The sequence below is a fragment of the Balaenoptera musculus genome, chromosome 11 (genome assembly GCF_009873245.2).
Source record: "Balaenoptera musculus isolate JJ_BM4_2016_0621 chromosome 11, mBalMus1.pri.v3, whole genome shotgun sequence".
NCBI classification, from domain to species: domain Eukaryota; kingdom Metazoa; phylum Chordata; class Mammalia; order Artiodactyla; family Balaenopteridae; genus Balaenoptera; species Balaenoptera musculus.
The window spans coordinates 41701737-41714819 of NC_045795.1; the positions used below are offsets into that span (position 1 = coordinate 41701737).

General features: G+C 38.0%; 1 protein-coding gene across 14 annotated transcripts in view; it reads left to right on the plus strand.

Moving 5' to 3' along the window:
- LOC118904077 (muscular LMNA interacting protein) overlaps positions 1–13083 on the plus strand; it is a 275275-nt gene that overhangs the window by 26864 nt on the left and 235328 nt on the right. The window contains exon 2 of one of the 14 annotated variants that reach the window (XM_036869796.1): positions 9896–9947. The exons of the other annotated variants lie outside the window; for them this stretch is intronic. Coding sequence (XP_036725691.1) covers positions 9945–9947 — 3 coding nt within the window. The 5' untranslated portion in view covers positions 9896–9944. The remainder of the gene's footprint in view (positions 1–9895; positions 9948–13083) is intronic. 14 annotated transcript variants of the gene reach the window in all.

Sequence of the window (13083 nt, forward strand, 5' to 3'; positions counted from 1 at the left end):
AGCACAGGGAGCTCAGCTCGGTGCTCTGTGATGACCTAGATGGGTGGGATGGGGTTGGGGAGGGAGGTCCAAGAGGAAGGGGATATAGGTATACATAAAGCTGATTCACTTCATTGTACAGCAGAAGCTAACACAACATTGTAAAGCAATTGTAGTCTAATAAAAAAAAAAAAGTTCTTCTCCAGCATGGCTTAGGTGCATCAACTTTCCTCCCACCTGCAATAGACAAGTGTGGAATAAAATTTCATATTGAGTTTGTATATCAGGAAATAGTTCATGAGATCATACACTGTGTTTGACATGTAGGGAATTCTAAATTTTTATTTTAAAATGTTATATTTATCTTAAACTTAGTTATTTTAAACTTGGCTTCAAATTGTGGAATTATAGAAATTAGAAATTCATGAGGCGTAGCGGCTCTGTGTGCCCAGCCGAGTTTGGAGAGCCTTAAACTTCTCAAGGAATAGGCTCATGGCAAAAATATAAATTTGATTTCCCTGTGAATCAGCATGACCTATTTTATTACACAGGTGAGTTGCTATGGATGTTGAGAGAGTAACAGCACACTTGACAGAGACTTCTAATTTTTCATTTCTTTACCATCAGCTGTATTTTGTGGCAGGCTCTCTCTAGGCAAGATTATGAAGTGGGGTATTTTTATCCTCCTCTCTCTTTGACCAACCCAGTCATTAGTGGCTATATTTCTCTTCCATCTAGTATCTTCAGAAACTCATATCTCCTCTTTACCAAGAATCCATCAATATACACTTTCCACAAATGTTGAATAACCTAATTTATATTAACACTAAATGTTCACCAATTAAAGACTATTCTTAAGGCATAGTTCTTTTTTTTGATTATTATTTCTAATGGTAAGAAAACATTACCTTTTTTCTCCTTCCTGTAATTTAACACATTTTCATTGTAGAATACATAGAAAGTAGTTGAACAACAACAACAAAAATTCCATGATCGTATTTCTCCAAGACTATTTCTGCTAATTTTGTTATACATTCTTCATATAACAAAATGAAATCATCCTTGTGCAAATTTTAAACTGTCTCTTTTCTCTTAATTTATGATGATTTTTTATATCTTTAAACATGCTGATAAGTCATATTTAGTATTTCCATGGCTTGTATTATATGACTGTACCCTCAATTATTTAAACAATCCACTATTATTTGACATTAAAATTGTGTCCATTATTTTGCTTTTATAAGTTGTTGAAATTAACATCCTTTTACCTATTTCTTCAAATGCAATCATGATCATAGGGGGAAAAACCTTGGATATGATACCTCATTGCCAGTGAACCAGGGACAGAGAAATTTCTTGCCCCTTGAAATCATATCCCCTCATTCAGGATTTTTTTCTGCTTGCTGCTGAGGATAGCCTTGTTTGTTAGCACTCAAAAATGAACAAAAACTGAGCTAATTTGGCACTTACTGAGGGAGAAAAGTAATAGCAAATAGTTGAAAGTTTGGAAGTACTTTATGTTAGATTGAAAACACAAAAAAGTGAATTATTTGACCTACAGTCCACCCAATTAACTATGATGTTTGGAAATACTACAATAAAACTGAGTTCACAGCATTTGGAATTCAATGCAGAGCCTTTCACATGAAAGTTACTCATGGTTGAAATAGTCATGATTCTCAACTGATTTCTCCTAAACTGTGAATCTTGATCAGTGTCAAAGTTACAGGGCAGGTGGGTCAGAAAGAGCTTGAAACAGGTGTTGGGGAACTGACCACGAGAAAAGGCCAGCGCATGGAAAGGAATGTTACACGGGCAAAATTTGTGAGATTGGACACATCATCAGCTACGAAGGAGGGAGATGGAGGATGGGTACTAGGAGCTTGGAGGCAGGAGGATGGTCCTGCCATTTGTTGAGGAGGAACAAGGTGTGTGGATATAGACAAATTCCACAGCAGGCTTTGAGCCTGGGCTTCTGCCAATGAAACCATGTGAAGATATCCCAGTGGAGAACTGGAAACACAAAATTAGAGTTAGAATAGTAAGTGCACACAATTCATAGTTTTAACCAGAAGAAGGAATAAGTGCCTATAGAGAAAGGATCCCAGGACTTCCCTGGCAGTCAAGTGGTTAGGACTCAGTGCTTCCCCTGTAGGGGGCACGGGTTCAAAACCTGGTCTGGGAACTAAGATCTCACAAGCTACCTGGAGCAGCCAAAAAAAAAAAAAACCCAAAAGACCACCAAAGAAAAAAACAAAAAAGGAGACAAAGGATCCCTACATTTGAAGAGTGAAGTGAAAACTATGATGGTAGAGAGTTAGCAGGCAGGGGAGTGGGAGGGGGCAGTGTCAGGAGGAGCCCAGGAATGATGCAGCTTTGGGGACAGATGAGGATTGAAAACCACTGACCCGTGACTTAGTGTCACTGTTGAACTTCAGCTAAGGTGTTCCAAATGAATGGGTGTAGAAGCCAGAGAATAATGAAAAAAAAAAAAAAAAAAAAAACAATGACAAGAAGAAAATGTAGCGCGTGCTAAGAATTTACCCTGCCACAGCTACTGGGCTGAGCACATCATTTAATCTTCTCAGCAGCATCTGGGATATAGAAGTTTTCATTGCCCACCTTTTGAAGAAGCTTAGCTCATTATTGAAGAAGGAGAGAGATGGTAATGTGGAAGAGAGGTATATCCAGATTGGGGCACTGAAGGAGGAGCCCTCCCCAGGGTTGAAGGGGAAGATGTGTTTTGCCTCAGTCAGTCACCATAGGCGATGGAGTGCATTCTTAATATTCTGATGAGTTGCATGGGCATCACCGTATTTGTCTCCCAAACTCTTTTGAGATTTTGAGAATTCTGAAAGCCTATTGAAGACAGGAAGTTCTCCTGGCATTATTTCCCTAATACTACTTTGATACACCTTTCACGTGAACTCTTATGGATCCAGGGCCGCCCTGTTTACAAACATACCCTGAATTTTCAGGTTTCTGTACTCATGCCATTGACCACCTCCAAAGCTTTTTTTTCACCATATCCCCAACTCAGGCTTCAGAAATCCAACCCTTCAGCAAAGCCAGGTGAAAGCCCATTTTTCCCAGAAAGTTTCCCCAAGTCCTTCAGGAGGTATTGATCTCCATCCCTTCTGTGACCATCTCTCCACTCCTCTTCCCCTGACAACCACACCCAGGCTCCTCCGTGGACCCAGTGCTGTCTAATTGCTACAGAGTATTAACATTTGAAGTTATACATAGTTAATATTTGAAGTTATTTAATAGTTAATACATAGCATTAATATTTGAAGAGCTGTATCCTGAAGTATGGTTTAGTCATCTTTGTTTTGCTTGTGATACATTGTATAGTGCTTTTCCAGTGCTTGAGATCAATGTGTGCTCTTTGTATTAAATTGTATACCTATCTATACAATTTAATGAGAGCTTACTGTGGACTAGGCATTATGCCACTCATTTTACATGTTTAAAAAAAATTTTTTTTTTTATTGAAGTATAGTTGATTTACAATTTTGTGTTAGTTTCAGGTGTACAGTAAAGTGATGCAGTTATATCTATCTATCTATTTATCTATCTATCTACCTTTTCAGATTCTCTTCAATTATAGGTTATTACAAGATATTGAACATAGTTCCTTGCGCTATACAGTAGGTCTTTGTCATTTATTTTACATGTGTTTTTGGTTGCTGATAACAGAAATCCAAGTCAACATGCTTTTAATATAAAGGACTCTATTAGTTGGTATAACTAAGAAGACCATGTGTATATGAACTTCAGGCACAGCTGAATCCAGGCGTTCAAATGACGTGTCCAGTGCTCTGACTCTCTCCATCACCTCGCTGTTCTGCCTTTCTCTCTGTCCATCTCCTGGCTTCTCTGTGTTGGCTTCACTCTTAGGTAGGCTCATGTGATACCATGACAAAGATGGATGGTGACAGTCTCAAGCTGGAAAATTATGAGTAAGGACTCTAACTTGTCAGGTGTAGATCATAGGCATAACCCTTTGCCCAATCACTGGGTCCTGGGGAAGAAATATATGGTCTTCCTAGGCTGTGATGAATGTAAAACTGGGTGGCCGTGGGGCAACTGTGATAAATAGCCTTACAGGAGCAATGAAGTGGAATAAGAGGTACAAGAACCATGGAGTCAGGGAAGTGTATTAAACTCCTATCAAAATCATGAGTCTTGGGGCAGAAGAAAACTTAAAGTTCATCTATTTATTGTTCAACCATCCACTGAGAATATCTATATTCTTTCTGAAACTCTGGCAAAAATAGATTTAGGTAATGTTTAAAAACACTGATTTTAGAGAATTAATTAGCATTTTTGTTTTTAAAAGACACAGAGGTCTATTTTTATTTTATACAAAGTTACTGAAACAGTAAATAGTTATCTACATAAGATGGATAAACATAGTAATGTTTACATAATGTGCTAAAAATCCCTTGAGTTATAATGACAAGTCTTACCACACATTCAAGAGTGTTCTCCTCTTTCTGTCTCTTTAGAGAGAAATTATAAGGGAAAATTTATTCTTCTTGAAATGGGGAAAGTGATGGTCCAAGAGAGAAAAATGAGAAAACACGGTGACACATTTTAAGTGAATAATTCTAGAATGAGAGAATAAATTAGGTTGCAGAGTTGAATCTTTCCTGGGTTCTAAAGTGACTCTGACGCTTATTTCACAGAAAAATGAATAGAATTGCAAATGAGGACTCATATTCATATGCTGGTCTACTTAGATTGAAGAGGTATTGTAAGAGGAAGGTATGTGGATTGGGGGCTTGTTGGCTCCAAAGTACCTGAGTAACTTATACAATGGTCATCTTAGAGCATCCTTTACTGCAGAGAATGGGATGGGTGCTCCAGTGAGTGCTTTGCCTGAATTATCTTCTCACAAAGGTGAGAACTTTTATCAGCCCCACTTTACAACGCAAGGACCTTTGACTGAGAGCAATAATAATGTGCCAAGGTCACAGGCCAAGAAAGTGGCCTTATCAGGTCTTGAACCCAGGTCTGCTTGGCTCTGGGCCCATATCCTGGAGCACCACTGTGTTATCTGGAGGGTTGAACCACGTGGAATTGCCATTTTTGTGGTTCAAAACAGATATCAGCTATTTTTTTTTTTTTTAAGATTTTTTTTGATGTGGGCCATTTTTAAATTTATTTATTTGTTTATTTATGGCTGTGTTGGGTCTTCGTTTCTGTGCGAGGGCTTTCTCTAGTTGTGGCAAGCGGGGGCCACTCTCCATCGCGGTGCGCGGGTCTCTCACTATCGCGGCCTCTCTTGTTGCGGAGCACAGGCTCCAGACGCGCAGGCTCAGTAATTGTGGCCTACGGGCCCAGTCGCTCCGCGGCATGTGGGATCCCCCCACACCAGGGCTCGAACCCGTGTCTGCTGAATTGGCAGGCAGACTCTCAACCACTGCGCCACCAGGGAAGCCCCATATCAGCTGTTTTATGAGATAAAAGAATGTGCATGGCACTGGAAGTTTTGAATGTTAAAAAGATGATCTTTATATTTTTCTACACTTAAAAATCTCATGTGAGAATCGTGAGCATTAACGATGTCTCCTCTTCCATGGTTAAGAGAAAAAAAAATATTCTTTTCTCCTAATTTGCGTGCTAGGTGAATACAATATAAAGTTGGAATTAGTAGTCTTACTTACCATAGGCAGAAACTTGTGCAAAATCTCGTTATAAAGTTCAAGTGACATGATATTATTTTCTTGAATTACTATAGCAGGTGATCATGAAATAAAAATGGAAGAAAGTAATGCCAAATTGCAGGATGCTCTCATGACTAGTTTTGTGACTGTGGGCAAGTAAATGAACTTAATTCAGACACAATAATCTAATATATTTTATAGAGTGATTGTAAAAATTAAATTAGAAATTGCAAGTAAAGGGCTTAGCACAGTGCCTCGCTGAATAAATATTCCCTGCTAGTATTATTTTCATTTTATTTACAGATCCTTAAGTGGGTATTTGAGAATGGTATCCATCTGGGATATTCTGAGATGGCTTGCTGATGCAAGTTCACTAGTGGCTAAGATAATAAATGATACAGGAATCACTTGATATGAAGACCGTGTAAGCACTTCCAGCCTGTTTAAGCCTTGGCTCTGCTATCTTAGCTTATGGTGCTGTTTATGACCAACGCTTATTTCAGAGTTTAAATTTTATTTAAAGGAAAGCATCCAACATTGTTATCCGAGCTGTGTGAGAGAAATTTAACCTCGTACAATTTAGTGATGTTCTGGAGTGTCGCTTATCTCCAAGTTTGCTCTTTCTCACTAAAAGACCAAAGGGGCAGAAGTTCTTGGCAGCCACGTCAACTTGTTAAAAGGCGCCCTCTCCCTCCCTTGCTGAAAGGCTCTCCTCTATCAGTGCTCTCACAAGAATTTACATCCCACAGTGAGTCACACAGTCAGTTCTGTGCTTCCCGGCAGGCAGCTTAGCGTCAAATTCTGCAACTATTCTTAGCTGCTCCACACCCTGTAATGGAAGATACTGGATGAACTTGCAAATAACACATTGTACTGATGACAAACAGGGTGGTTGGGTCAGATTGAGTTCCCAAGTCTCTGCTTTCCTTGGTGTATTAGGGACAGTGGAACAAACCAAGGAGAAGAATCTTCTTGTGATTTCAGGACTGTGTCAGATACAGCACCATGGGGTGGAGTGAGCACTGAACAAAAACACACTTCTTCACAATTCTCTGATTTCCACACTGTTCCCAATCTATAATCAGGACTAAAGTAAAGATATCAAAACGGTTACAATCTGTATGTCACTTGCAAATCTCATTGTGATCGTGAATGGTTTAGAAGTAGTGGCTTTGCTTTTGAATGGTAAGTAAAACATTTTATCATCATGTGCACCAAAAATATAACATTCCCCCCACCCGCCCCCCCACCCCCCTCGCTGGCAGCTTGGCCATTAAAGTAATGGCGTATGTATAAAGTGCCTTTTCTCTAATCAGATAATTCTTCCCTCCTTTCCCTGGCCATTTTCTCAAGAAGCCAGACCTCTCCTAAAGCAGAAGAAATGCACATATATTCATTATAGTGCTTCTCTAGTTGTATCATCATTATCTTTTGTATGTCAGTTTCCTGAGTACACATTTTTATCCATGTGGTCCTAGTGCATAACATCATGCCAGACACATAGCAAGTATTGTACATCAATATGAATATATGTGTATGTATATTGAAAATGGGATCATATTATGTGTGTTCATTCACAATCTGACTTTCAAAATCTAACAAACATAATGGAAAATTTACATGCCATAGAATATAGAAATATACATTTTGATATATTTTATTTTGTAGAAGAATTATAATTTATTTACCCACTCCTCTCTTATTGGACTGGTTTATAATGATTAAACCAACTAAAATCAATTAAACCAATTAAAATTGTTCATAATTATTAGGAAAAGGTACATAGCAATGTGTTTTTATTTAATCTCTCTTCACTCATTAATTTAGGAATCTTTACTGATTGCCAGCTCCATGCCAGGTACTGTTTAAAGTTAGGAATATCAGAGCAAACCAACATTTTAGCGAGAATAAAGAGATAATAAACAAAATAAATAGGAAAAATATATAATGTGGAATCAACTGATCACTTATGATCTGCTACTTTTCTTAATGAATGTGACACATGAAAAATGATCAGTAAATATATATTGAATATTTAGTAATTTATAATAATATTTATATAATATATATATAATGTTCAGATGTGATCAGTGCTATGGAGAAAGATTACACAAGGAGTACTGGAGGGAAACTTAAAATAGAGTGACAGGGGCTTCCCTGGTGGCACAGTGGTTGAGAATCTGCCTGCTAATGCAGGGGACACGGGTTCGAGCCCTGGTCTGGGAAGATCCCACATGCCGCGGAGCAACTAGGCCCGTGAGCCACAACTACGGAGCCTGCGCGTCTGGAGCCTGTGCTCCGCAACAAGAGAGACCGCGATAGTGAGAGGCCCGCGCACTGCGATGAAGAGTGGCCCCCTCTTGCCACAACTAAAGAAAGCCTTCGCACAGAAACGAAGACCCAACACAGCCAAAAAAAAAAAATAATAATTAATTAATTAAAAAAAAAATAGAGTGACAGGCCTGAGCAGGGGACACCTGAAGGAGAGGAGCCCTGCTGAGCTCCTCAAGGGCTGGGATCTTGTCTCCTGGCTCATCCTTATGTGAGATCCCTGCCCACGTGGAGCTTAGACTTTAAGGTCTAACATTATCTGGGTTATTTCTAAGTTGTGAGATTCAGGACAATTTTTGCGTGTATATATGTGTATATATACTATTACATATAAATAATAAAATATATATATTTAAATATTTTCAAACTTTTCTACAATAACCATGTACCATGTCTATAATAAGAAAAATGACCTCTTCACTTTAAAATACTTGCTTCCACGATTTTGTGAGCGTATCATGTGGTGGCACCAGCCCTGATGAGAAGCCACCTGCCCCCTCAGACTGATGCACTTGAACTGCTGTTGAATTAAGCCCCATCATTCATCAAGCACAAAGGCAATCCTTTTTTTGGCTCTAAATGCAAGGCTTTGCATTTGCATCTTTAAGTTCTGGCCCTAAGTTGAGCAAGTTTGGGAAATTGGAAGATTCCACTGAAAATCTGAAAGAGGACGCCCTGTACAGCAGCTTGAACGCGAAAGGTCAGGCAGACCTTTGGGAGCGATTTCGAGAGGTTTTTGCTCATCTCTCCATCTTCTTTCCCTACTTAGAGAAGATGCTGCTCTTCCTCTTTGTCAGAGGTCATTCTGCTCCCTGCACCTTTGATAGACTGCTCTGTGAATGATGCTCCAGGGAATACTTGCTGAAGTAAACAATGGGAGGCCCAGGAGCCAGGGCCCTGTTCTGCTTCCAAGAGAATGCTTACTGAAAAAGCCCTGATCTTCTATATGCAGAAAAATGCTAAAACCCATCTCTGAAAGCTTATCAGCAAGAATGCCTTTATTGCTACAGCTATTGTCTAATTGGATGTAAAATTCATAGTTGTTTTTAGTGAAACTTTTCTCTTACAGAGTGAAGAAGAAAGTTACAAAGTACTTTCAACTGAAGGAAGGCAGAAAGAAAAGAATTTGCTTAGCAGTCTGTAATATTAGTTTTATTCACTCCTGGCATTTGCATAGAAGCTGATCTATTCCAAAGCATTTTTACATCTCTCCTGTGATTTTCACAATGCTCTAAGGTGGGAGCGTTATTTTCATACCTGCTTGAGAATGAGAAAACTAAGACACAGAAAAGATAAGAAAATAGCCCAAGGGCATAAGGTTAACATTTACTGAGTACTACCTGTGTCAGGCAGAATTCTAAGTACTTTATATATTTGCTCATTTGTTTGCACCTTCCAGTGGCCCAGATAATTTTGGTATTGTTTTCATCCTAATTTTTTGGACTAAGAAATGAGGCATTGAGAAATTAAATGACTCACTCAAGGACATGCACAGCTAGTTAGTAGCAGAGATGGCATTTACCCCTGCAGAACCCTAGTTCTAATCCGGAACACTGAAAGCCCTATTCAGTACAGCTGTGCCACTGGGTAGATGGGAGACTCAGGCTGTGATTGTGGAATCTGAACCCTGGGAGGTCTCTAAGTTGAATAGTTGCAGTCCTGGTATGAGTGCTGCCTTGGGGTGCAGAAGGAAGGCAAATTAATCTTGGATTATTTTTTACTACAGTGAGCTCACAACAAAATGTATTCCTAGCAATTCTATTACATTCTGTTGTCCATACAGAATAATAACTTAATAAAATACCTGTGAATTTGCATTCATGGGGATGGTAGTCACTTTTTAGGCAGCAGGACCTGTGTTCTTAGGAAACGTTGAGTATACAAATCTTCTCAAACTATCTTTTTTCCTGCAGGAATCTCTTTAGGACACCTGTGACAAATACTGCTTGATCATGTCCAGTCATGGCAAGTCCCTTAATGTTTTGAGGCAGTTTGGTCTATTTGGGGAAAACTAATTGTTGGGAACTTCTTTAAAAAAAAAAAAAAAAAAAAAAAATATATATATATATATATATATATATATACATATAGTGTTAGTTTCAGGTGTATAACAAAGTGGTTCAGTTATACGTATACATATATCCATTCTTTTTCAGATTCTTTTTCCATATAGGTTATTACAGAATTTTGAGTAAAGTTCCCTGTGTTATACAGTAGGTCCTTGTTGTTTATTTTATATATAGTAGAGTGTATATGTTAATCTCAAACCTCTAATTTATCCCCCCCACATATATATTTTAGATCAAATCTATGTCCTGACTGCAATAAAATATTTTGCTTTGAGGATTTCAAGATGCAGTATGTGAACTCTGCAGTTAAGTAGAGCTCCAGTTTTATCAAGAGAATGCAGGAGATGTTTCCGAACTGTTTGGGATAGGGACGTGAAAATAGAGACCACATGTTTAACAAACATATTAATAGTTATTAACAGAAGAGAAAAATCTAACCTGTAATAATACACTGTACTAAATTCCTTAGGGTCTCCCACTTTACTTCTGAAACTTTCATTGTAAAGCTAGGTTGTATTAGTCAGACTAATATAAGCAAATAAGTTTGGATTAGAGGCTAGGAACAAAAAAGAATGTACAGTGTGTGTGAAGATATTGTGTGTGTGTGTGCGTGCACGTGTATGTATGTGTTTTAAGAGGACAGAAAGAGAAAAATGTAGAAAAATTAATTGGGCAAATTAATTGAAAGGCTCGATTTATAATTAGGGCTTTCAGTTCAAATGTTGGAACTTCGAATACTAAAATTCAATTTATTAACTAATTATCAAGCATTATCCAGGTGGCAGACTTCATGTTAGGTACTGAGGAGACAGTGGTAAAAGCACAGATCCGGTCTCTGCCTTTAGAGAATTGTGTGTGCTTGTGCCTGTTCCTGCCAAGGGCATGAGTGGGACTGAAATGTGGGCAGAATTGCACTGAATAAGCTGGCATCTGGGTGCCTGGGGAGAGGGGACGTTTATCTAACCAGCCCAGACCTGCTGTCTGGGCTTATGGCCAACTGCCTGCCTTTATAGGGCTTACATTCTAATAAGAAATGCAGTCTTTAAACACATAACTATGTAATTAGTATTACTAAAAGGAAGCATGAGACACAAAACTCTTTAATTTAGGTCAAAAGGTCAGGAAAAGCCTCCTTGAGAACATGACCTTTAAGATGAGCCCTGAAGAATGCTACTAAGAACAGAAGCCACACTGGTTAGATGAGAAGAATCAGTTCCTCTTACAAAAAGTTATTGGTGACATTGACCCCTCAAACAAATATCAAATATTGGCTCAACGATAGTTGTTGTAATTTGGTTAGTTGGGGTAGGAACCAAATGTCTAGGGGAGGATAAAGAGAGATAGAGGAGAAAAAGGAGGGTATACAGAGAAAGTTACATGGACATGAACTTAACCCCTTCATCCACTGCAGTAAATTGGAGCTTAAAGCTCTGTAGTTGAGCTTGGTTTCAATATCAACAACAACAACAAACAAGTCCATAAGAATAATGGGACATTATCAGTTAGAAGGTGATGTATTGGTTGGGTGTATTTTTTCAAGACAGGGAGAAAAGAGAGAGATGGAGATAGAATAAGAGAGAGAGAGAGAGAGAGAGAGAGAGGGAGAGAGGCTATGTTGACCACTGCATCTTCAAAGATATGACTCAGTGTGTTCACACATCTTGCTTTCTCTCCTCTCTTCCCTCTGTTCCTTTCAACTGGAATGTGCTGTTTTACCATTTTGGACGGAGTAAAAGATGGTGCATAGGCTTTGAATCAGCTTCAACTTCTGATCGAAGCCTTTCACTGGGGAATCTGGTATTTGGACAGTTATTAATAAAATGTTACTTGATTTGTCTTGGTGCATGTGGCTCCCTTGGAACTCCTTGAAGTTGAGGTGACTGACCAAACTCAGGCATTCCTATGTGTCTTGCCATAATACTATTAAAATACTGCTGTTAATTCCTGTTAATACCTCTTCTTTATTCTCAAAATTGAAATGAGACTAACATATAAGGAATAAAAATACTTGAGTAAATAGGAAATGAATTAAAGTTTGATGGCATTAATAAAACTTTGGAATGTGTCAGAAGGGAAAGACTCATCTGCAAATTTCTCATTTTATGGAAATGACATAAATATAAAGGTGCAAAGTCACATAGTTAGTGAGTGACTGACCCTGGATTCACCAGGGAATATTATTTTAAATATCCTGCTGACCATAAATAACGAGTTACTATTATTGGCATGATTAAAGGCTAGCATTTCTTTTTTTTAATTTTATTTTTTTTAATTTTTAAAAAACTTTATTCAAGTATAGTTGATTTACAATGTTGTGTTAATTTCTGCTGTACAGCAAAGTGACTCAGTTAAACATATGTATATATTTTCTTTTTCTTATTCTCTTCCATTATGGTTTATCACAGGGTATACCATAATGGAAGAGAATATGAAAAAGAAAATATATAATCACTCCATTAGTCTGATCAAATTTAGTTTCTTCTCTCCAATGGGTATTTTCTCATCTAGTTCTCAAAATATTTTGAACCTGGATTGAAAATGAGATCTATTTCATTCCTAATGGGTATGCACTGATTTCTCCCAAAATTTTGTCCAAAAAGTAGACTTCTGTTGAAAGATTTTCAAGATTGTAAATGCAATGCTCTCGTATAACATTATTACACTCAATTTATAAATGGGGAGAATTAGCGCAGTGGAAAAGTGGAATTGACATATTCTATTGCTGTGTCTGGAGAAATCTTATGTAGTTTCAAATATTCCCCCAGAAATGCCTAGATACCTTCAGAGCCACTGAAATCTATAGTTATCTACTCTACTTTTAAAAGATGACAGTATTATGTCTTAAATATATAACATTCTTGCCAAAATTCTAAAGTGCTTAAATGACATTTTCCTGAATCATAGTTATTTTAGCGACTCTTTCTTCTTAACGAGTTCAGTGGAGATGTAAGAAATCTTAGGGGACATGTTATTTACCTGTGTTGTTGTAATTTGACCTTTCGCTCTTAAAACCAATACTCCTAAGTGTCTCC